This window comes from Talpa occidentalis, unplaced genomic scaffold (assembly GCF_014898055.3).
Source record: "Talpa occidentalis isolate TD23 unplaced genomic scaffold, MPIMG_talOcc4v2.1 talOcc4.3, whole genome shotgun sequence".
In the NCBI taxonomy this organism is placed as follows: domain Eukaryota; kingdom Metazoa; phylum Chordata; class Mammalia; order Eulipotyphla; family Talpidae; genus Talpa; species Talpa occidentalis.
The window spans coordinates 5,154,543-5,180,057 of NW_023603184.1; the positions used below are offsets into that span (position 1 = coordinate 5,154,543).

Consider the following 25,515-nt stretch of genomic DNA (forward strand, 5'->3'; position numbering starts at 1 on the left):
AATGGCGTTTTAGTTACATATACAAAGGTGCTGTCGGTGGGCTATGCCATCCATATAACCTCGGTGTTTAGCAACCTATACTATCAGTGTGCTTCAGAATATTAGACAAGGCCAAAAGCAGGTTTACATCAGGAGTGAGAAAATGAAAGAGCTAATGTTAGTGGGCAGATGGAGTGGCATCCTGAGACCCCCAAACTTGCACACTCTCAAGGGATTCTGCCATCTGGCACATAAAGACAAAGCATACTGTTAGTGCATAAAACCTTCAGTAGAGAACTTCAGTAGAGAACTTAAACAGAATTAGTGTGCATAGAGAGAAGAGAAGAAAGGATAATAGTTTCTAATGACACACCCAAAGTTATCTCTCTCCTGTGGGTGAATGCCCAGCCAAACAAGTGTTGGCCCAAAGCAGGGCCACTGGAGGCCCCAAAACTTGCCACAAGTCTAAGGCACCTTCTAGTGGGGACTCATAGGAAAGGGGCAGAAGGGGCAGGCAAGTCTGGAAGGAAAAGAGCAAAATCAAAGGACAAGTCATGATAAAGGCTGCCATTGTCAGCTTCCCCACAGGTCTCTCACCCATTTCTCTTCTGAGTGTTGGGAGAAGAATATGTCCTGAATGAACTCCACCCACTGATGTTTTATGGATTCCACTCATCTCCTGCCAGAGAAATCTCGGGGTCAGAGGACTGTGTATCCCATCAATGCTATGCATCTGCCATGACTCTTGACTTCTTGAAGGGAGAATTGCTGGGAGCTAATAGTGGAGTCAAGCAGCCAGGCTTGGTATAAAACCAACTTGTGGGCTTGTGCTGGCCTAGTTTTTGCCTGCCTTCAGCATGCCCTTGGGGTCCCAGCTCAGCGGTTCCAGTAGGACACAACCACCAATTAATATCTCTCTCCCTGGGTTCTCCCTCTTTTCATTTCCCTTTGTAAATTACCTTTATATGTGTGCCTGCAGTTGGGTCTTGCTCTAGGGTTTTTTTTTAAGTGCACAAGTGAGCTCCTGGTGCAAGTCCAAGGCTGAGAAGCAAGCGCAACTTATTCTTCACATGTCTTTCTACCCCATGTGTCTCCTCTAAGTCTCCTCTCCCAAGCTCCACCCTTCATTAGGTGGGGCAGGGAACATGGAACCTCCTCTTTTTGATTACACTGTTACACAAAGAGTCAGAAGGATAAGAAAATTTGTTGACCAGCTTTTGGCAGCGTTAGGGGGCAGGTGCCATGTTCTCTGCCCCCACTTAGTGCAGCTGCCTTTGACTAGCTAGTGGGAACCATGCGCAAAGCTAAGCAGCCAAATGGAGCTCTATAAGTGGAAGGAAGCTGGCTCTAGGAAGGACAACTCTTCCTTCTGTGCCTGACTTGCATCCTAGGAATGCTGGGAAGGAGACATGGAAGAAGACGTGGAGGAGAGACACGTAGAGACAGACACTTGGGAGAGACCCATGGGTGAGAGACACTGACAAAGGCAGCAGTTAATCTTGATTTGTATTTTTGTGTCTCTCCTTTTGTCCCAGACTTGCCTGCCTCCTTTTACTCCCTTCCGTGGATCCATTTTGTGCCAACCTTGTTTGGCTGAGCATTATCCACAAGGGGATGGGTAATTTTGGGTGTTTTATCGGGACACTAATATCCTTTCTTATCTTCTCTCTCTGTGTACACTAATTCTATTCAAGTTCTTTTACACTAAGAGTCTTTGTCTTTTTTTTTTTTTTAAAGAGTCTTTGTCTTTATGCAGCAATTGCAGGATCCCTTTTTAGAGTGTGCACCCTGTTGTTTGGGGTCCCTGGGTACCTCTCAGTCACCTGCTAACAGCAGGATGCCATCTGTCCTACCAGTAGATAGGCAAGACCATGGTGCAAGCAGAAACCACAAAAAATACAGTGACCAACCTGTATTCAGTCTTTTTTAAGGTCAACCTGGCAGCTCCACTTTGCCCATAGCTCTAAACAGCCCCTTTCAGGGAGTTGGGTGGAGTCTGGAAAACTCCACCTTTTACCACTGAGTTGGCTGTGAGTGCCACCCACCCCCTGGGAGGTTACCTCTCACTGTTCCTCTTACACCATGTCATTTGTATACCAGCAAAAATCATCTCATGAACATTTCTCAGAACAAATCCCCGTTGTTAAGCACACTTTATCTTCTCAGGTGTGTTTATGTCATATTTCCTGTTTGGCAAAGTATATGCACAGGTTTGACAGTATGCAAAATCACATTCTCTGTTGATTACAATTTTTAGATTCATTCACTTGTTTAGTGTACTCTTAGAGGTACTGCATGCAGTACCAGGTTGATGCATGGAGTGGATAGAGCAAGCTCCTGTTCCAGCTCCTTGATCCAAAAATCCAATTAGAATGCTGTCCTTGGGTAGAGAACATATCAGATAGTAAACTGCTAAGAACACATATCGCACTTGATCTTAGCCAAAAGACCAGGAAGCAGTTAGATTTATGTTTTATTCTAGTTGCTAGACAAAAGTAAATTCACTGTGAGAGAACATAACAACCATACCTCCTGTTTCCTTGTAGATCATTTTTCTTATATTGATGGAATTGCACATATATAGGGTAAATAAAAGCTGAATTTCATGATATAATCTCTTTTTGGTACTCTTATCAAATTTAGAGTTATTTCGGGTTAAACGTTTGAAGTCCCTTTTTCTCTCAAAAACTGAACAAATGAGTTGCTGTTGTAGGGGCACAGAAAAGAGACCAAAAAAACCAAAGGAAATTTAATAATAACGTGTGTTTCTTCTGTATACATGGGAGAAACCTAGTAAAACTGAGTTATTCACTTGGGTCACCATCTTATCTAACCTCAGCCAAGACAAAGGACTGGGGAAAAAGGGCAGGGGAGGAAGAAGTCAGTTCAGGGAGGTAGCAGTAAACAGGCACAGCTGGTAAGCAAATTTAGTTCTGTCTTCTGTATGGGTAAGAGTTGAGGTTAGATCTTCCCTAAACAGTGAAGGAGACTACCTTACAAGTAGAGATTTTCCTTTATACACATGTAAGTGTCTCTTACAAGAGCAACCTCTACTCAGCCTTCACAGTCCCTCCTAGGAAATAATACTTTTTCCATTTTGTGGTGGCAGATTTTTGTTCTCCCACCTTGTAAAGAAAGGAGTAAGAATTTGGTTTTTGTTTTTTTTTTTTTTCCCATTTGTCCTCAGCATCATTTAATTTTTTAACATTTGAGGAAATGAACATTAAGAATGTAAGGCAGGCAGATTCCCTATTGAAACACTGATTGAGGGTCTAATACATGAAATCGTAGAGAGGGGGTATAGGAGGTTTTTATCTCAGGCATTAGGGAATTTTCTGAGTAATCTGATCTCGAAACTCTGGAACCAAACTGCCTGAATTGAATCCTGAATCTACCACTGATAGTGTGATTTATGTTCTCAGGGGCTCATGCACCTGATGGGTGACCATGAGGATTCTAAATTATTTACTCTATGTGAAGGATTAAGGGCAGTACCTGTGATATGAAACATACTATAAAAGTGTTAGTTGTTAAAACAGACAATTATAAACCAGAGACATCTGCAGGGGAGGAGGAGGGAGAGGGATGAGAGGGAGGGAGGGAGGAGCACACAGGACTGTGGTGATCGTGCACGGGTGCCTTGGAGAAGGAAATTCTATGGGGACCCTATATGAGGGGGTGGGGGGAAGCAAATATTGTCTAAAAAATGTAAAAATGATCAATGTTAAAATAAAAAATAATTTAAAAAAATTAAACCAAAAAAATAGTGTTAGTTGTTAATTATCTTGTGGCTTTATTTCATTTTGTAAAGGTGCTAGTGATATGATCTTTTATATGAAATAGTTTGGAGAACTCTGCAGTGGGTGATGAAGGGGAACCACCCCAAAATAAGTCTTTGACATAAGCATTATTTTAGGCTGGTTATTTTTGAGAAACAGCAGATTGGAAAAGCTCTAAAAACTGAATAGAAGTTACCCTTTTGTAAGAGTTATTTCTATGTATAACTTAATATGTAAGTGGAGGTAGCCACATCTGTTTATCTCTTATCAGTGGAGAAGACAGCAACCTTCTTAACAACCATACCCTTGTTTATCGTGCCTTTCCTGGTACCATTCTGTATCTGACCTTCGCGGTCTCCCTTAGTGCCCTTTCTCTTTAGCTGAGGGGCTATTTTGGCCAGTTACTCAGTTTTCCTGTGTTTCTCCCATTGATACAGGAGGTATACATGTTTTAAAATTTTTGTTTTTCTTCTGCTAATTTGTCTTATTACAGGGGTGTCTTAGCCAAGAACTTAGAAGGGTGGAGGGAAAATTATTTTTTCCTCTCCTATGATAGCCTCATTTTGCTTAGAAAAATTTATCTTAAATTTGCCTGATTGTTTATAGAATTTTGTGACTTAGAAATTTTTATTTTTATTATTGCTGGGATTCAGTCAGCCAGTCTGATTGCAGGACCCATACACCACTATATTGTGCTATCTCTAATTTAGAAATTATGGACTTAAAAAGTAAAACCGGGCCTCCCCGGTGGCACAGTGGTTGAGCGCTGGGTTGCGAAGCTGCCCGCAGCCTCTGCAGCGCCGGTTCGATCCCCGGCTGCTCCCCGGCCACCGAAGGCGGGTCCCACATGGTGCGCAGACCTCTCCTGCCGCCCGCTGCTCCCCTCAGCAGTGTACTTCGGTCCTTCTGCCTGCTCTGCTCCCAGCTCTGGCTCTGGTGAATTCTCTCACCCTCCCGCGCTTCTGACTGTACCCAGTGCTTGTATAAATAAATAAATAAATCTTTAAAAAAAAAAAAAAAAAAAAAATAAAAGTAAAACCAATATTACTTAAAATTTCTTTATCTAGACTTAACCACAGTTAGTGGTTTGACATATATCTTAAAAAACTGTCACTGGGTTAGAGCCTCCTTTACTGGTATGGGTCCAGTCACCTGCTGCTACCACTGGGGCAGCAGGGTGGGACAGAGGCCTGTTACTTCTGAGGTGGGGGAGTCTTCCCCTTTCCTTGGGGGGCTGAAGGCCCTCCAGTAGGAGGAATACTGTCTGCAGCAGCTCTAGATAACAAAGAGCAAATCCAGGAACATTATTCCCTATTAAAGTCTCCCGAAATAGAAGCTCATCTCCACCCCTTTCCTAGTAGTCCCTTTCCTCAGAATGTCAGGGGTAGAGTGCAGACCAAGGCACTGCAGGGGCACCCTCCCCTCTTGCTTGGGCAGTGTCAAGACGCCAGGGGGCAGAATTAGGCCCCTGGTCTACCCCCAGCCCCTCCAATGCTTGGATATCTATTTTTCTTTTTTTTTTTTAATTGAGCTAACATTTGTTTACCTCCATGTTTGTGTTTTAGAAGCATAAGATCTCCCCCTTCAGGTGGCACCATACCGCACCCACCACCAAAGCACCCGCAGTCCTCTCCCTGTGCTCCCTCCCTTTGTTCTCACTACCCTCCCCCCAGCCTCAGTTCCCTGTTGTCCGCTGTCTAGGGTGGTTTTTAGTTTGGCTTTATCTCACCCTTTGCTTGGTCTCTATTTTACAAATATACATGACACCATCAGGTATTTGTTTTTCCCTCTGGCTTGTTTCACTTAGCATCATCTCCTCTAGCTCCATCTGCCTCCGCAAGAGTGTAGGATATTTTCTTTAGTAGTCTGAGGTTGATTCTAATCTAGGATCATGCAAGAAGAGTGGTATAAAGGCAGGTATGGTTGCTGGCTCTGGTGCTTACATTTTGTACTGGTATCATTTGAAATGTCCTGAAATGCCCTGAAATGCCCTACTGAAAGTCCTATTTAATGAAAACAAAGCCGCCAATTGTAGAAAACCTTGGGTGTTTACACCCACATGGAGTTTCTAAAGAGTACTGGGCCACTTTTAGGCCTCTAATTAAAGGCCTGACATTTTGTAGTTAATTTTCCCATTGGGAGAAATTTACTGATACAAGTGATCCTAGGTTTAGTATTTTCTTTTCTTTTTTAAAGTTAATCTTGGGTTAAATTCTATATGTTATGGAATATATGTTGGTGTTACATAGTTAATTTGACTCTCATACTTTGACTGCGTGGGCCTAATGAAGTAGGAGAGAGATGGTTATTCAAAAAACAAGGGTTCAATTTTAGCAGTCCCTTCTAGGTCTGATAGTTTTCTGATTCACACCCCTGGAATGCTATTGGAAGGGAGAATTTAGGGACTGAATTATTAACCAGATTTCACATTTAGCTCTATATCTTTGGTTCTGGTTTTTTTATTCATTTTACTTATGTGTAGAGGTAGCCCAATCTCAGGTTATTTTGCCATACAAATACACTTTATTTTTTCCAAGTACTTTTACTTTGTTGTTGGGTAATACCCTTTGAAATGTTTCTTAGAAATCTGCTACTCTTGGGAATTATGGCATCATGGGTCTCTAGGGTTTTAATTGGCCATATTGTTTGGTAAAGAAAACCACCCAAGGGGTTTCATTAATAATGACAACCACAACAGCAAAACAATGTCAACACTCACCCTGTCTTTTCTAACTAGAGCCTCACAACTACCTGGATCAGATATTGTGATTCCTGTTTTATAGAGGAGTACTCTAAGTCTCAAAGAGGTTGAGTAACTCTAACTTGTCTAAAGTCATATATCTTCCTAGAGTACACTTGGGGGTAGAAGATGATCAAATTACAAGGGAATCTGTAAATCTAACTTGTAGTTCCCACTGGGTGATGGTGTACTCTCTGGGTGATTTTTATTAGTAGTTGTTAAGTATAATTATAGCTCAGAGTTTAGCAGAGAAAATCTTTAAACATGATTATCTTCCCATATTTTTAGAGTGATCAGTCATATTATGGGGAGAGGGGGTGCAAATGGGCAGAATCTTGCCAGTGTTGTTGTGCGTATGTTCCAATTGTGTCCTTGTGGTTCTACTTGTGTAAAACTTTTGGTGGTCGAGAATTGATTCAGGGGACTGTGTAATGGCATCACAAAGACTATTCTTGGCACCCTTTGTCTCAGTCTTTTAGGGCAGAGTGGGAAACTTGTTTCTTCTTCCTTTTAAAGAAGAGAAATGAAAAATACACTTGACTGGCACTTCCTCCTTTGTGTCAGGCCTGTCTGACTTCACTTTGGGTTCGCTCCTTTTGTTCCTTACAGAGAACAAAGTAAAAGTCTCTTTTTAGGTGACTGGCCCAGAGTATATCAGGAGAGAAGTCCCTTATCTTTTTAAAGAAACAGAACAAATATTTTTCTTCAGACAAAAGAGATACTGTGCAGTTGTTTTGGTCCCTCTGACTTCTTGCCATGAGTCGGTCAGACTTTCTCTTGTTTGAACTTTTAGTGTGTTTAGGTTCTGGGGAATTGATCTACAAGCTCTTTGTTAACCTGAGCAAATAGTTTTTTAGCATTTTCGGATAACTTGTATTTGTAGCAGTTCTTTCCTCTTCTGACTTTGTAGGAACTTCAGGTTGCTTTACAGTTTCATATTTGTGACCTATATTTTCTTCTTTCTTAAGTTACACGGAGTCAGCAGGTCAGATTGTTGTTGTTTTTCTTAGGAATTGGGCTGCTACAGTTTCCATCCCGTGTTACAAGATTACAAATAATTTAAATGTATTTCTTGGAACATACTCTTATGTTGTGCTGTTAGGACAAGGGGCCCTCAATGCATGTTACTTCTGAACATCTCTGTATTAAGTAAAAGAGTTACAAGATAAAAATACTACAGATTCAATAAAGGGTCAAGGAACTATATTTTGGGCAACTTCCTGGTTGGTAATTGTTCAGTTGTGGCCGTTTTACTAACAGACTTTTGATCCAAAACTTTAATGAGTTGTCAGGGTCACCAAGGATATTATTTCCTTCCAGTTAGTTCATTCTTAGTATCTTCAGGAATTTGGCCTGCAGCATGTTACATTACCGTCTAATGAGGGGTGAGAACTGTGGCATGAGGATGCAGGCTTTGTCACTCCTTAGGGCCGTTTTGTACATGTGACTAGGAACTTGGAGTATTGTCTAACTGTAGAATCTTTTTGACTTTTTACATTTTAATATCCTAGGGAGAAAACACATTTTCAACAAATGGCTATAAATATTTTCCTTCCCTCTGTATTTGGATACATCTTTTCAGATTGCAGCCTTTCATGACATATAAAGAGCCAATTGTTGCTTGACTTGTTACAGTATGCATTTATTACTTTTTAAATTTGAAAAGTGAAAAGAACACTCCTTCACTAATTATTAAGTCATTTGTAGTCCTACCACCCAAAGATGACAACCACGGTTAATACTTTTTTGTTTCTTTTGTATCATTTTCCCAAGATCTTAAAACATAATTGGGAGTATACTGTGTATATAATTTTGTATTTTGCTTTTTTTAACTTAGCATATATTTTTTCACATCAGTAAATATTTAAATGAATAAATTTTGAGTAGGCAACACATTTACTTATTTCAAAATTAAAGTGACATAAAAACATGGAGAAGTTTTGCTTCTTTTTCTTCTTTCATCTTGTCCTTTCAGTACCCAGTACGTCACCGTAATTTCTCCACTTATATAAACGGTAACATCACTGTATGCCTTGCTTTTTTCCCTCTTAACAATACATCTTGTTATCAGTATCCAGAGAATCTTTCTCACCATAGATGAGTCATGTATTCTCTTTAAGAGGGACACTTGGGTTGTCCCCAGTTTTTGCTATTACAAAACAATAAGATGGAAGTAGTAATTAAAGGGAAAAATTAAGCATTGCCCTGCCTCAGTTATTAAGGGAAAGTTCTATTCAGAAAAATGCCAGCAAACAATCGTAGAAATAATGATGAAATTAGAAATCAACATTTTTCAGCTCCCAAATGAAATAACTCAAGAAGGAGTCAGTGAACACTAAACCATTAAGCAAAAGGTTGAAGAGGAACAGAATATTCACACAGTGCCAAATATTAGGTACAGATTGGAAATATACCTTTATATGGAGAGTTCTGAGTTTTACCAGCTCAGTCAAGTGATCATATTTTGTCAAGTGATTATATAATTTACCAGGTCTCACTAAGAGGAGTGGTCCGAGGATATGTGCTCCTGATGTGCTGCCACATGTAGCCATCACGAGATACATAGCATGGCCTGTAAAGCATTCTTGTTAAAAGCATTTCACCTAAATCTAGTCAGGATTTTATATCCAACCTTCTGTTGCTTGGAAATACAGATAGAGGTGCAACTAACTGGTACTCTGAGGAAACAGTAAACAAAACTAGAATGTAAGACCTTCTATAAGCCAGCTGTCATGTTTTCTAAAAAAGCTAGTATCGTAAGTATATAAACACAAGTAATCAAAATAAAACCTGGAGACCATTTTGGAATAAGAGAGACTAAAGAACATAAAACATGCAAATTCATTGCTTGACCCTCGTTTGGATTTTTTTAAAAGCCAACGATTAAAGATAATTTTGGGAGGCCCCCCTGGTGGCGCAAGGGGTTAAGTTTCAGCACTATGAAGCTATCCCTGTGGCATAAGTTCGACCCCTAGCCAAGGAACTGACCCACATGGCATAAGTTTGACCCCCAGCCAAGGAGGTGGGGGAGCAACAGACCTCTCCTGTCTCACCCACTACTCCCCTCAGCAGTGTATTTCAGTAGATCTGCCTGTTCTGCTCCCCACTCCATCTCTGGTGAATCCTCTAACCCCCCCATACCTACACCCGAGCTCCTGTATGCATAGATAAAATAAATCTTAAAAAAAAAAAACACACAACAAATTTGAACAGTCGGGGAAATTTGAATAAGGCCTGGGTATTAGATAATAGTAGGTGTGATGATGGTATTGTGGTTATTGGGCAGAATGTCCCTGTTCCTGGGAGGTACACAGCGAAGTTGTAGGGTTAGAATGTCTTGACGTCTACTGAAATGGCTCAGAAGAAAACAGAAAACAACCTATATATAGCCATATCTTCATCCACAGAGATAAAGCAAATTTAACAAATATAGTAATTTTTGAGTCTCAAGTAGTGAATAATGAAGCCATATGTTTATTTTAGTATTTTTCAACTTTGAGTTGAAGAAACTATGCTGAAATTTACAACATTTACATACATATTCTCTTAAACATTTTATTAAGCCACATATCCCATTGTATAGAGGAGCTGCAATTCTATTTGTATTTTACTGCTAGCTAATGTTTCAGTAGAATTTTTGTTTATTTTGGGATATAATTTTATTCTCTTAAGGCTTGGGTGGATAAGAAAAAGGACCTGAATTTCCCCCCCTTTCTCTTTCCTCCCCTCTGGAATGGAAAAAGAGTATTGGAATGTGGCCCTAAAGTTCTTAGGCACTTACTTTAGGTAGGATGTAGAATTGAAGCTGCTGTATAAGAGTCATACCTCTAGTAAGAACATTTTAAGTGGTTACCTGTCCTTCAGTTTGGAGGCTGCTTAAGTGAAAATGAGGGGTGCCAGCAACTAGGGAGGCCATGTAGCACAGAAGGGGGAAGGTAGGCATTTTGCTTTATTTCTGACAAGTTGTTTAGAGCTTTCTTTTAGTAGCAGAAGTTCTTCTGCCTGGTAAAGCAACAGTAATAGAATGATCGCTTTAGAGAGTGGTCTGTTTTTTCATACGAAGCTGAGCTATGGAGGATGTGAGAGTTTTGGAAGAAGGGTCTTTTCTGAGAAAATATCATTAAATATGGAAAGAATGCTTTCTTCTTTGAGCTAGAATGACATTTGCAGTAGAAGCTTTTCTAATTGCAGAATAGATATTCTTTGACATATTACTCTCTGTACCTTAGATTTCCATGAAGACAGCTTACAAGGACGTGAATGGCCTCAGTTTAGCTGTATTGGTGTGCGGAGCTATTGTTTGCTCCTTCTTTTCCTGTGACTGGTGTGACAGTGGCCCCTGAACACTATGAAGGTTGTTCCAGAGAAGAATGCTGTCCGGATACTCTGGGGACGAGAAAGGGGCACTCGGGCCTTTGGAGCTCAGCGTCTTCTGCAGGAGTTGGTGGAAGATAAAACCCGGTGGATGAAATGGGAGGGCAAGGTAAGAAAAATGTTTTGTTTAAAACAAACAATTAAAAATCAGAGACATCCTGCAGGGGAGGAGGAGGCAGAGGGTTTAGAAGAAGGGCGGGAGGAGCATAGGGGACTGTGGTGATGGTGCACGGGTGCATTGGTGAAGGAAATTCAATGGGGACTACACCTAGGTGGTGGTAGGGATGCAAATATTGTTTTAAAATGAACAATAATTAAAAAATAAAAAAAAGAAAAATGTTTTGTTTTTTCTTTTGACATAGGATTTGTAGGGGTTATAGTAGAATGGGTCTCAGAATGGGTTAATGACATAGAATTTGGCATGTAACTTACTTTGTGTAGGACAAGATAAATCTAACTTGGGAAATACTTCATAAATGTGGAAGAATTTATGGGCTAGAGGTATCTTTTTCCTAAAGGTAATTTAGATTTGTCTCTCTCAAGTTGTAAGTTAGTCATTGTCTCCAATTTTTAAGCTTACACTGTGAATACTAATCCAGAATAGTTTATATCTTTTGAGAGATCTTTTGAACCATAGTTTATAAATAATGTATTTAACTATTTTCTTTTCCTGCTAGAGAGTAGAACTGCCGGATAGTCCACGATCTACCTTTTTACTGGCCTTCAGCCCAGACAGGTACCTACTACTCATATATAACTTGACCTAAGACTTGTGACAACATTACTTTCTGTAATTAGGCCTAGCTTAATCTTGTAGTTAGATCCCTAAAGACTCTAAGTCACCATGTGTGAACTTTGTCAGTGTTTCAAAAAAGGAGAGAACTAATGGGAATAAGTAAAGGAAATTATGAACATTGAAGATCAAAACTTGTAGTTTTTTTTTTTAAGAAGAACTGGGGTGTAGAGGTGTGGGGGTGAGAGGATTTACCAGAGACAGAATGGGGAGCAGAACAGGCAGATCTACTGAAATATACTGCTGAAGGGAGCAGCAGGCGAGACAGGAGAGGTCTGCTGCACCATGTGGGTTAGCTCCCTGGCCGGGGATTGAACTCAAGCTATAGCAGTGATAGCGAGAGACTTAACCCCTAGGTCACCAGGGAGGCCCTAAAACTTACAGTTTTTAAATAATAATCGTTTACCTGTGTAATATAGGCCATCAGTGGTGTGATAGTTTTTCCAGCTGGAAAAAATAAATCTCTGAAGGTGATATGGGGGATAGAGTGGAGAATCCAATAGCTTTTAGTGGCTTGTAGATATGCTGCCTAATACCCAAGGTATAGTTTCTTTCATGCTGGGATGGGGAATCAATTTTCTATGTCGTGAAAAACGGAATAAGTATGTTATCCTCTCACATGCTTCATAGTCACTTCATACCCTTTGATTCCATAGGACTCTCTTGGCCTCCACGCATGTGAATCATAATATCTATATCACGGAGGTGAAGACTGGCAAGTGTGTTCATTCTTTGATTGGACACCGCCGTACTCCATGGTGTGTCACTTTTCATCCCACCATCTCAGGCCTTATTGCTTCTGGCTGCCTAGATGGAGAGGTTAGGATTTGGGATTTACATGTAAGTATTTTTTTTTCTTGGTATTCAGAAGCAGAGACTTGTTTATCAATGCCTTCTTAACTCTGAAGGAGAGACTAGTCAGGTTCATAGGACTACATCTGGGTAATGGTAGTCTTTGCCCACTGAACTGATAGGAAATCTAGCCAGCAGTCCTTTATTTTAAGAGGAGCACCCTGTTGAACTATCCTCCACCTGCACATTGTGACAGAGTACAGGAGGCTCTCAGATATGTTCAGAATGGGGTTCTGTTCTCTTAGAGCAAGGACTATATTATCCTCTAAGCATGATGCTTCTGGAACTGGTGACTGGCTAGTGGGTTGTTGTGCACTGCACCATGTCATGCACCACTTGTGAGGCTTCACAGGCTTCAGCAACAGGAACTGTGCAGATAGATGCTCATTGCTTATGAGTTGTAGATGACTTGGAGAATTAGCTGACAGTAATATTTTTCCTATGAATTGGTGATTCATGCAGATCACTGATTTTCAGCATCACTTTACAGAGGACTTATTTAAGTATGCCCTACAAGAAGTCAGTTTCCCTTAAAATTGACATCCCAGCCTTCTGGCAGCTTGTAACTGGAGAATATTTGGGATTGGTTCATTTGTAGGGTGGCAGTGAAAGCTGGTTCACAGATAGCAACAATGCCATTGCTTCTCTGGCTTTCCACCCTACGGCTCAGCTCCTGCTGATTGCCACTGCCAACGAGATCCACTTCTGGGATTGGAGTCGGCGGGAGCCCTTTGCTGTGGTGAAGACAGCTAGTGAGATGGAACGGGTCCGGTGAGTGCTCTGCTCAACAGTCATATCTGGCGTAGGACTAACATCTGAGGACACTTACACCTGCTGTCACCTCAGGAGATAGATTGTTATCCTGCCCAGGATAGGTGGTTGCCTCTAAGGCTTTTTCTACTTTTTAAATAGCTGAGCAGTCAGCTGGGAAACAGTTCATTGTGTTTATTTTAGCTGTTCCTTACTGACCTCATCTTTGTTCTCTGTAAGTCAGGGTTATTAGAACCTTTTTTGGGTTCAAAGCTATCTGGGTCTGGAATAGAACACTTTTGGGAAACCTGAAAGGTGTTCAGGTGGTATTTTAAATAACTTGGTAGATGATTGCTCATCCCTGGTTGTCTGTATTTAACAAACTAGAAGATGGAGAGGTAAGTATGTATCAGACTGGCTAATTGATACTTACCTAGCTGGCAAGATCCAAAACACACCTTGCCTGAATTTCAGTCAGTGCGTTATCAACTCTTGGTCTTGTAGTTGGATATAAGTAAATTTTCTAGTCTCACTCAGTATCACTTGATGCTGAGACCATTTGCTGTCACTAGAACTCATGCTTCTTGCTAGTGCAGCCACTTACGTGACAGAGTATCTAACCTGTGGAGAGTATGGGCACGTCCTGTGCTTCCCTGTTAGGATGGGCTCCTTGAGGTGAGCAGAGATTTGCTTAAATGTAGCTGCTTCCTGGAGTGGAAGTTTAGGTGTTTTTTGACATTACTGTATTTCTGATACATATTCCCTTGTTCTGGCAGTTGGAGGTAAGGAGGTAATAAGAATTATGGAGCCTTGTTATTTTAATCTCTGAAAGTTTGAAAGGCTCTAGCATGAGTGAGTACCTGAGTAATCTCACAATTACTAGTAACGATTGCTATAAATTTTAACACAGGTTTCCTCTTCTCAGTTAACATAATTTCTCTATATGTTTCCTTGTCTCTTCTTTGTTTACAGTCTGGTGAGATTTGATCCTCTTGGACACTACTTACTCACAGCAATTGTTAACCCCTCCAATCAGCAGGTAAGTTAGCCAGCAGTTCAACTCCACCTAAACTGTGAGTTCTTTTCTAAACTGGTGCTTTAATTCAGATTATATTGCACTTTAATTCTCAATGCCCAAGTATTTCTTTCCAGTCAAGATTTAAAACTGACTTCAGACTGTATTCGGAGTTCCAGCAATAATCTTGACAGGGCAGTTAATTTTGAACCTTCCCTCACACCCAGCCCCCAGTGATGATCTCATTAGAAGTAACCAGGGAATGGTGGATAGCTTGTCATTCCGTGTGCCTCTGGCTGGTTGACATTTTGCTTCCCCTCACTGGCTTCATGTTGTGGAGATGCCGTTTCTAAGAGAATTGGTTTGCCAGCTGTACACATTCAGAAATGCTGCTAATTGGAAGTGAATAATTTTTTTTTTTTAAAGATTATGATTTTTCTTTTGCTGTGTTTTTTTTTTTTAAGATTTTATTTTATTTATTTATACAAGCACTGGGGTACAGTCAGAAGCGGGGGGGCGGGGGGTGAGAGAATTTACCAGAGCCAGAGCGGAGAGCAGAACAGCCAGACTGACGAAGTACACTGCTGAGGGGAGCAGCGGGTGGCAGGAGAGGTTTGCGCGCCAGGAAGTGAATAATTTAATACCATATGATGATTCTGAATCTAGCCAGTTTTCAGTGCTTCACGGGTAGGTAGTTATTACCTATCTCTATAGGTTGTTTTCCTTGGATGATTATAAGAAGTTAGTTTGTCTTGATTTACCTGGAGTTTCTACTTAACTGCCTTGCTCCCTGCTTCACCTTGGTCCACGTTACAGGGTGATGACGAACCAGAGATCCCCATAGATGGAACAGAATTATCCCACTACCGTCAGCGTGCCCTCCTGCAATCACAGCCAGTTCGCCGGACGCCTCTTCTTCACAATTTCCTGCACATGCTGTCCTCCCGCTCCTCTGGCATCCAGGTGGGAGAGCAAAGCACAGTGCAAGATTCTGCTACCCCCTCACCCCACCGCCTCCCCCTCAGCCCTCCACGGAGCGCCCCAGGACTTCCGCTTACATCAGGCTCCGACAGCGGGTCAGTTACCCCACAGCTGAGTGCTGCCAGCACCTTGGGATCCTGTGCCTTTGCAGCCGCTGCTCTGGCACTCGAGTTCCTTCCCTCTTGCCACACCAGGACAGTGTCCCCCCTGCTTCTGCCAGGGCTACTACCCCTTCCTTTTCTTTTGTACAGACCGAGCCCTTCCATCCCCCGGAGCAGGCCTCATCAACGCAGCAGGACCAGGGCCTCCTGAACCGGCCGTCTGCCTTCAGTACAGTCCAGAGCAGCACTGCCGGCAACACGCTCCGCAACCTCAGTCTAGGTCCCACCCGCCGCTCTTTGGGAGGCCCTCTGTCTAGCCACCCTTCTAGATATCACCGAGAAATAGCTCCTGGACTGACAGGATCTGAGTGGACCCGGACAGTGCTCAGTCTGAACTCCCGCTCTGAGGCAGAATCCATGCCCCCACCCAGGACCAGTGCCTCTTCGGTGAGTCTGCTGTCTGTGCTAAGACAGCAGGAAGGTGGCTCTCAAGCATCTGTGTACACTTCAGCCACAGAAGGGAGAGGTTTTCCAACTTCAGGGTTGGTGGCTGAGTCAGATGGAGGGAATAGTTCCAGCCAAAACAACTCAGGCAGCATTCGCCATGAGCTTCAATGTGACCTAAGGCGCTTCTTTTTGGAGTATGACCGACTTCAGGAACTGGACCAGAGTCTGAGTGGGGAGGCCCCCCAGACCCAGCAGGCCCAGGAAATGCTCAACAATAACATTGAATCTGAGAGGCCAGGCCCTTCCCACCAACCCACCCCACACAGCAGTGAGAACAATTCTAACCTGTCGCGTGGCCACCTGAACCGTTGCCGTGCTTGCCACAATCTGCTGACTTTCAACAATGATACCCTGCGCTGGGAAAGAACCACACCTAACTACTCCTCTGGTGAGGCCAGCTCCTCCTGGCAAGTGCCCAGTACCTTTGAGGGCATGCCATCAAGTGGCAGTCAATTGCCACCTCTTGAGCGGACTGAGGGCCAAACACCCGGCTCCAGCAGGCTGGAGCTGAGCAGCTCTGCTAGTCCGCAGGAGGAGAGGACTGTGGGGGTGGCCTTCAACCAGGAGACAGGCCACTGGGAAAGAATTTACACCCAGTCCAGCAGATCTGGAACTATATCACAGGAGGCCTTACATCAGGATATGCCTGAGGACAGCTCTGAGGAAGATTCACTCAGGAGGTAAGCAGGAGTTTTCCTGTCTTCTCCTGCACCCTTACTTTTCTCCTTAAATCTTTCCCTTCAAACCTATCAATGCTGAGGCTGTATCTGGAATCTCTGGGACCCATACATCTGGTTCTGACCTCCCTAATTTTGGTCGCATCTTCTTGGAAAATCTTGTTCTGGTGGCAGAGACGGAATAGGGTTAAGAGTGTGAGTTTTGGCTCTGCTAGTTCCTTTTCTGGTTAGCTCATGGGACCTTTAACCTTAAAGAAGAATGTACATTAGATTAGAGAGGCATGAGGAGGTAGAGCTACTGACTTCCTCTGTCCTGCTTTTTGACCTCTTGGAAGGATTGGTATGTACAGGCCTTATTGTGAAACATGAAAATATCCCAGAGTGCCTCAAAATAAGTAGTGAAAGAGGACCCTTCTTGGAACAGATTAGTATGATTCTTCTTTGATTGTGTTGCTTTGAACAACTATGACTATGTTCACCTCTTAAACCTTATGTTTTATGACATTGTGGCTTGACAAAGGGAAAAGCAAAAAAGTACATATATATATGTATGTGTATCAAAGAAAGTCCTTTTTTTTTTTTTAAGACATGTAATTTTGGACAGCAAGTTATTTGCTACATGAAGATTCTTTGAGTGAATCTTCCAGATGGACTTTCACCCTGGGGTGGAGAAGAAGAATTCATAGAAGGAAGGCCTCTCCATACACGGATTGGCATACCAGGCAACTCTTTCATGGAAGCAACAGAGTGGGTGTAGCTAATCGCCCACCACATGTTCCATGTATGGCTGTGTGCGCATCTATCTTGATTTATTAGGGACTTCTTTCTGTAATTTTGTAAAGGTCAAATCTAGCGTAATCACCAACTCCCAGAATATGCCTGTTGGATCCAAACAGCATATTGCTTTGCATTACATCCTCTGCTGAAGCAACTGAAATTTCTCTGACATAAGCTTCTAACAAGGGTGGGAATATGGATTGTGCACATAATGTACTTGTTATTTTGGGAGGATGCTTTAGAGAGTTACCCAGTTAATAAATATTTGTTGAATGGTTATAATTTTTCCAGCACTGCCCTAGGCACTGTGAGGAATAAAGAATAAGCATGGTACCTGGTCTTTACCCACTGGGAAGATACTGTTATTGTAGAGACAAGGCTTATTTACATGAAATTATGTCAAAAATGTAGATGACCAAATGCTTCCTTGTATGGTACTGAGAAAATGAAATCTAATTTTAGAGAAAGGGAAGTATCAAAGAAGGCTTTGCAAAATTAAGTCTTGAAAGATGAGTCTTTGGAGAGAGAGAGGGGAGAACTTTTTATTTTAGGAGAAGAGCACATACTGAGGGAGAAAGGGCAGGATGGATGTGAGCTAGTAGGCAGTTGCTGAGGAGAATGGAGGAGAACTTGGTTGGAGGTGAAAGATAGAAGTGTACTGTAGGTTGTTAACTTTGCCCGTGTGATTGAACCCAGTTCTGGATTAACATCTCCTAAAGTCCTGGCCTTGGAATATTTTGCCTCCTAGAAAGCCCACCTCAGAAGCCTGGGACTCTGTTCTGCCTCTTTGTCAAGAGCGGTGAGAAGGCAGCAAGCACAGAGCCTAACGTGCAGTAGGCATTCAAAGTTTTTTAAAAGCAGCCATAAAAGGATTGTCATCAATTACTACTCTAGAAGCGTACCAGTGCCTGTTTCCATAGTATCAGTGGACTTCAGGTTAGCTTTTGTCCATCCAGTTCTAGCAATACTTCCTGTGTGCTATTCTGAGACACCTGAGTGGTTTAAAATAAATTCTTTTTGATAATAATTACAGGTAACAACTATTGAGGGCCTGTTATATGTCAATAACCATGTTCTTGCTTTGCATTATTTATTTCCATGCAAGGCACAATTTCCCATTTTATTTTTTTTTAAAGATTTATTTATTTATGCATACAAGAACTGGGGTGTAGGCCAGAGGTGCAGGTTGGTGGGGGAGAGGGGGCGGCGAGAGGATTCACCAGAGACAGAGTGGGGAGTAGAACAAGCGAATCTACTGAAATACACTGCTGAGGGAAGTAATGGGCGAAACAGGAGAGGTCTGCTGCGCCCTGTGGGTTAGTTAGCTCCTTGGCTGGGGATAGAATTCATGCTGCAGTGGCTGGCAATAGCTTGGTATCACTGAGACTTTAACCCCTGTGCTACCAGGAGGCACACAATTTCCCATTTTAACAGTTAAGGAAAGTGAGACTCAGATGTTTTCTTGTCAAAGGTTCCATAGTAGGTTACTGATTGGGTATTTTAACTGTTCCTGCAGGACTAAAGATTTTTGCAAGCCACTGTCCATGGTGTATTTCTCAATGCAATAACCTTGTTTTTTAGGTGAACCATTTGCATTTATTGTTCTTCTTTAAACTTTTTATTATGGTCATCTTCAAGCATATAAAAATGAAAAGGATGATAAAGGACTCTTATATCACCTGACTTCAAAGGTTATCAGCATTTATGTAGCCAGCTGCCTTTTGTCTCTATCCCTTATCCACTCTTACCATCCAGCCATCATATCATTTCATCTGAAATACTCCAGTATGTTTTTCTAAAGCAGTGATAGAAATGTTCTGTATCCTATCCTGTAAAGTAGCCTCTAGCCACAAGGGGATTAAGTATTTGAAATGTAGCTAGTGTGATCTGAGAAAGTTTTAATTTTTTTTTAGTTTTAGTTAATTTAGATGTAGTCACTTCTTAATAAAGTAGACCATTTAAAACCCAGAAATTATTAAAGATTCTACCAAAAAATTATAGACCAAAAGTATGTGTTTCTAATTTAAAGTGCAAACATTTAAAGATGTGTATTGTAGAAAATGAAGTCCCTTGTCATCTAGATGTAAAATTTTATGTGTTTTTTTTTCTTTTAAAATATACAAACGGGCCTCCCCGGTGGCACAGCTGGTTGAGCGCTGTGCTGTGAAGCTGTCCTCAGCCTTTGCAGCATGGGTTTAATTCCTGGCCAGCCAGGGAGATTCCCACGTGGCGTGGCAGACCTTTCCTGTCTCACCCAGTGCTCCCCTCAGCAGTGTCTTCCGTCCATCTGCCTGTTCTGCTCCCCTCTTTCTCTGAATTCTCTCACCCTCCCGCGCCTCTGACCTGTACCCCAGTTCTTGTATAAATAAATAAATCTTTTAAAAAAATATACAAATTACATATGTTTCATTGTAAAGTGGTATGTTAAAATAATTATTTATGGAGTCACTTTCAGATCAGTTAGGATGTGGTATACTGTGAGAAATGACAGACCTTTCAAAAATGAGGTATGTTGTAAAATATTCACAATACATACCCTTTAAAGAAGGCCCATCACCATATCCTAGTGTAAGTTGCTAATACAGACAGGTGCTAGTCCCCATCTTCTACCTTCTAAGGCCCCTGTTTCTTGCCTGTGAGCCAGCTCTTGCTTAGATTTGCCCAGCAGGTGTCACTATTGGGCTGTTGCCGCCACAGTGCTAGACTGGCAGGGAAGAAAAGGTGTCATTAGTGTACGTGTAGTCTACTCTTAGGGAGAGGGTTTGTTTTATTGGCCTTGTTGTGGGAGATAGACTAAGGAGGCATGTTTTGATACCTGGTACTGCTGATATAATTACTAGTGTTTGCAAATAGCATATTAAGCACAAGTGAGTATTTCCGTATAGCTCTGTGTTGCCTAGGGGTAGTAATCAGAACACAGTTTGTCTCCTTTTGCCTGTGGGCAATGGAGGGTGAGCTGTCTGTGTAGTCTGATTCCAGCTGACAATTTTTAACTTGGCTGGCAGACTCTGCTTTACCACGAGAAACTTCTTTTTAGGGTTTGATATCCCAGGACCTAGCAGAAAAAGATCAACATATTGTAACTCCTAAAAGCAGGAGTCCCTTGTAGCTTTGAAAGGTTGGTATTAGGAAAAAGAGAAACTTTTTTAAATGACATCTTCAAAGTGGAGAAAACCTAGCGTTTACTTAGTTCAGTCTCTCTCTCTCTCTCTCTTCTCTTTAAAAAAAATAGATGAGAAACCTCAGATACAGAGAGAGGTGCATATAGCAAAGGTCAAATTGAAACCCTGGATCCTAAAGAGGGTGCCCTTTTCTTCACTTCATTTGAAATTAGTACTTTTATGCAGTAGTTTTCTCCATGCAAACCTCTGCTGCTCCTATAGGTCTTAACTTAGAGGGCTTTTTGTCTTCAGGCAATTTGTAAGAGATTGGAGGTCTGATAGACTGTTTTCTCTGGGTAGAACTGTAACCAGCACAGTATTTTTAGGGAAACAGGAGAAATGCTCTTTTGGTTATTTGTCCATAAAATGGAATTGATTAGTCCTTTTAAAGTGATTCCAGTTAGGGAAGTTCACTGTTAAGATCCCAACAAAGTGTAACTCAAAATTGGACTTAATCTTTCCTAATTGAAATGTTTCTGCACTCCTTCTCGAGATAGGTAAAGACCTTGGACTTGAGGTATTCAAGTAAGACTGAGTGTGTTGTGAGAACTGGTGTCTTCTGATCTTTACCTTCCTGTTATAGTTGATGAAGATTGGGAACATGTTTACAGTGATAGCATAAAATTTGGCCCAAAATGTCAAAGGTTAGAGTTAGAACCCTCATTAGAATTCTGAGAGTGAGCAAGTGGAGTCTGAAGCACTCTGAAGCCTCTTCAGACTTTGTAGGCCAACAAACTTACATAGAGATTCTTCAGGGATTTCTGAGCAGAAACATCAATGGAGTCAAATAAATGGATATGTCTGCAGAGCTTGTCCTAGGTCCACAAGAGGGAGAAAGCAACCTAAAAATTTGGGAAATACCAGTCTTCTCAGCTTGATCATCATAAGATTTTATATAGCTGAATCCCACCCAGTTTCTTTGGGGAGGGGATTATACTCAATTTATTCAAAATGTAGTAGCACTATCCCCTTTCCTATTTGCCCAAATAATTACTTCCTCTTCTTTGCTGCATATGTACTAAATATAGATACTTCCTTGTGATTTTGCACCCAGGACACAAAAGTACTTGTTTCCTGTCCTAGTTGGTGAGCTCCCTGAGGGCAGTGTCTCTGTACCCCTAGTGTAACCTTGAATACTGCCTAACATCCAGTAGATGCTCAGTGTTAGTTGAATTGAACAAGTGGAATTGAAATGATATCCCTTGCAATTTTCAGTTTGCAATGTAAATCCTTTTTGGCTTTTTTAGTAAAAAAGGAAAAAAGACTCATTATATCACATCCTTTAGTCTAAGGGAGAGTCTAAGGGAATAAGTACTTGTTGAATTAATGAAGTGGCATTTCCTAGAGTTGGATGTAGAAAACACCACCATAACTTGAGCTCATGTCACCTATAATTTTTTTCTCTAATGTATTGTGTTGTCTGTCACTAACTTCTGTATTGGTTATAGCCAGTAGTAGCCAGTAGTAAGTCTTATGCACCTGGTCACCTGTCCTTAATAATAACTTGGATGACTTAGGGTCTGCACATTCCTTAAATGTTCTGGCATCATGTATCGTCTCCTCTTGAGACCATTTTGTTGGTCTTTGGCTTGCATCTCAGTGACACTAATATCTTTGCCAGTCAGTGCTGTTGTTTTTTTCCCTTCCTTAATGACTCTGAATCTGAATGATGGTGTACTTGGTCTTGGTAAAGTCCAAATTTGATGTTAATAAATCAGATTAAATGGGATGATTCTGTTTGCTGTTGGTACCTTATGTTTCTTTTTGTTTCTGAGGAAGGCTTTCATGGAATTTGCTTGATACAAGTAGGATGTTTTGGGTTTAAGAAAGTGGATGTTCTTTTCTTTTTTCATTTTGGGGTCTGAGCATTGCTAGATTGCATCTTTTTTTCCATTTTGGGATAGTTTTAGGTTCTTTTTTTCCCTGGGCAGGAGGCAGTATTCCTATATTAAGAGAGTTTTGCTTTACCTCTAGTTAATTTTGCCCTTAAACAAGTGGTAGAATTGTTAATTCTGTTCTTACTAAGCAGTTTAGTATTTGAGGACAAAGAATGAAGAAGAATCCTTAATAGGAGAATCTGTGGTCAGGGCAGATCAGGATTTATTCCTCCTGGGAAAAGAGAAACCCAGGTATTGAGAAATCAAAAAAAGGAGATAAAGCTGATGGTAGAATTAAGTCAGTTAGTTCTAAGAGAGGGTAAGGGAAGCTGGAACCCAGAGCGGGAACCAAGGAGTTTGTAGATGGGCTGCCCCATGCGTGGCTCTTAATTGTAACCCTGGAAACTGGGTTTGTGAAATTACCACTGTGCCCAATTCATTCATTCATTCATTCATTCATTCATTCATTCATTCATTCATTCGCTTGACAAATATTTACCAATCACCTACTGTGTACCAAATACTATTTAAGCACCAGCAATAAGTCTCTCATTCTAATGGAGGAGAGAAAACAAATCAATAAAATAATTCACTATGCTAGGGGGTGCTGGGTGGAAGTATGCAGTGTTAAATAAGGTTATCAAAGGAAATTAATAAGGTGACATTGGAGCAGAGACCTGAAGGAAGTAAACCCTGTAGACATGGGGGCAAGGGCATTCTTGCATCTTGAGAAAGGCAAATGCAAAATCCCTGATACACTTGACTGGAGCACAGCATAGGATGGAGTGATAAAAGATGAAGCTAGAGGGGTAATTGGAACCAGATTATGCAAGCCCTTCTAAGCCATTTAAGGGATTTTACCTCTTATTCTGCGTGATTGGGAAGCCATCCGAAATGGAGTAGCATGATTTCTTATATTTTAAAAGGATCACTGTGGCTGCTAATTGAGAATAGACAAAAGAGGCTCAGCTAAATAGGGTAAATTAAACTAAGGGCAACATCACACATTTTTAGATTAATTTGTGTCTTGAGTCTGGTGAAAACCAGAAGGGAGAGAGTCAGTGATTGTGTCAGAATTAGAAAGGCCCTAAGTATTTGGATGAACAGTTGCTAAATAAATAAAGAAATCTTAGCAGATGTATCTGTAACAAGGCTCCCCTTGCTCCCCTTCACCAAATATGATTGCATGTTATTGAAATTGAGGGAGTGTCTAGTCCAAAATTGTATAGTGAACAAGGCATCATAAATGAAAATTTTGAAATGCCTATTTGTTTCCTACTTACAAATTCATTTATAAAAAAATCAAACTTGGGCCTCCCCTGGTGGTGCAGGCAGTTGAGCGCAGCACTGTGAAGCTGTCCACAGCCTCTGCAGCGCCTGTTCGATCCTGGCCAGCCGTCTGCGCCCGCTGCTCCCCTCAGCAGTGTATTTCAATCAGTCTGCCTGTTCTGTTCCCCACTCTGTCTCTGGTGAATCCTCTCACCCTCCCGCGCATCTGGCCTGTACCCTGGTTCTTGTATGATGAATAAATAAATCTTAAAAAAAATCAAACTTTACAGAGATGTGTGATATAGAAAGTGAATATCTTATGCAGTGCTAACCATTGTCAACATTTTGTACTAACTCCAGGATTGTCTTTGCAAATGAAAATAATTTTTCTTTATTTGTAAAAATGGAATCATGCTAAATGTAGTATTTTATTTTTTACATATTTCACTTAATAGGTCATGGACATTTTCCTATGTTGGTGTGTATAGATCTGCTGCATTCTTTAAAACAATGGCTTAAATGACCAAAACCAGCAGTTGGGTGCACCATAATTAATCAATACCTTGTTGATAGAATCTGGATTGTTTATGTTTTTTGCTTTCACAAACAATGCTATATCATAATCTTTGTGTACTTGTGCAGGTGTTTCTATAGGATGAAATTTAGAAGTGCAGTTGATGGAGCTGAAGAGTATAAACACTGTTAATGGTAAATGAAAATGTATCATGCTTCTTATCACTAATTTATGAAATATAAAGTGCTATTGTTAGGCCTCCCTGGTAGCCTAGGGGTTTAAATCTCAGTGTTATCACCGCTACAGCCTGAGTTCTATCCTTGGCCAGGGAGCTGACCCACAGGGCGCAGCAGACCTCCCTTGTCTCGCCTGCCGCTCCCCTTAGCAGTGTATATCAGTAAATCCACTGTTCTGTTCCCCACTCTTCTCTCTGGTGAATCCTCTCACCCTTGCACCTCTGGCCTACACCCAGTCCTTGCATGCATACATAAATACACAAATAAAATATTATTTTCTAGTTCCCATTTTATTTTAGTGAACATAATTTTATAAATATTTACACTTTGATGGATTGGGACTCTTAATCCTATTTTCCCCCATAAGGTCTTAAGTTTCTCAGTGGTAAATTCTACCACTGGGTTTTTTAGGATCCTACTCCTCAACATTGAGCACTTCTTTTTATTAATTCTAAATACCTGCTACCTAGAGGTGTTTATATGCTTTTATTCTCCCACAACATTGTATGAGGGAAACATGACCTTGTTCTATCTTTGACATTCACTCGCTCTTGTCTTTGGGTCACTTAGTCTTCCAGGACTTGTTAAAGGATTAGGAGAATCCGGGCATCTCTTGTCCCATTATAAGGCAGTAACATTTAGATATTGCTTTGCCTTCAGGAGTAGTAAGCTGCCATTTCTCTTTGGCAATGTAGAGATGAGGATGAGGTGGAGAAGTACTACTGCTGTTAATCTTTTTTTAACCTTCGCCGCTCACCTTTCCAATTAGGTCACTGTATTTGAAAAGCCTCCTAGACTTCTGAGTGATCCTTTCTGTATGTATACTTTAAAATTAGGGCTTGGCATACTTTTTCTATAAAGGGTAGATAATATTTAGGCCATAAAGTCTCTGTTGGAACTGTTGAACTTTGCTTAGCATGAAAGCAGCCATAGACAATATGTGAGCGTGTGTCTGTGTGTCAGTAAAACTTTACTTATAGACACAGATGTGATTTTCATGTAATATGAAATAGTCTTCTTTTGGTGTTTTTCAGCTATTTAAAAAAAATTCTCAACTCGTGCCCATATTTGGGCAGCATGCCAAATGTGGCCACTAAGCCATGGTTTGCCATTCCCTTCTTTATGTCAACATG

The 25,515-nt window shown here is 41.2% G+C and overlaps 1 protein-coding gene and 1 non-coding gene across 3 annotated transcripts in view; one reads left to right on the plus strand and one right to left on the minus strand.

The window, feature by feature from the left end:
- The window catches only part of LOC119255313 (activating molecule in BECN1-regulated autophagy protein 1-like), a 68,381-nt gene that overhangs the window by 25,330 nt on the left and 17,536 nt on the right, over positions 1-25,515 (plus strand). For both annotated transcript variants that reach the window (XM_037522368.2, XM_054699232.1), the window contains 7 exons: positions 10,728-10,981; positions 11,550-11,608; positions 12,322-12,505; positions 13,116-13,288; positions 14,240-14,306; positions 15,099-15,245; positions 15,515-16,551. In XM_037522368.2, the coding sequence (XP_037378265.2) occupies positions 10,847-10,981; positions 11,550-11,608; positions 12,322-12,505; positions 13,116-13,288; positions 14,240-14,306; positions 15,099-15,245; positions 15,515-16,551 (1,802 nt within the window). In that variant the 5' untranslated portion in view covers positions 10,728-10,846. The remainder of the gene's footprint in view (positions 1-10,727; positions 10,982-11,549; positions 11,609-12,321; positions 12,506-13,115; positions 13,289-14,239; positions 14,307-15,098; positions 15,246-15,514; positions 16,552-25,515) is intronic.
- Positions 2,249-2,440, minus strand: LOC119256481 (U2 spliceosomal RNA). Its single transcript, XR_005127805.1, has one exon. It is a non-coding gene; the product is annotated as a U2 spliceosomal RNA (small nuclear RNA).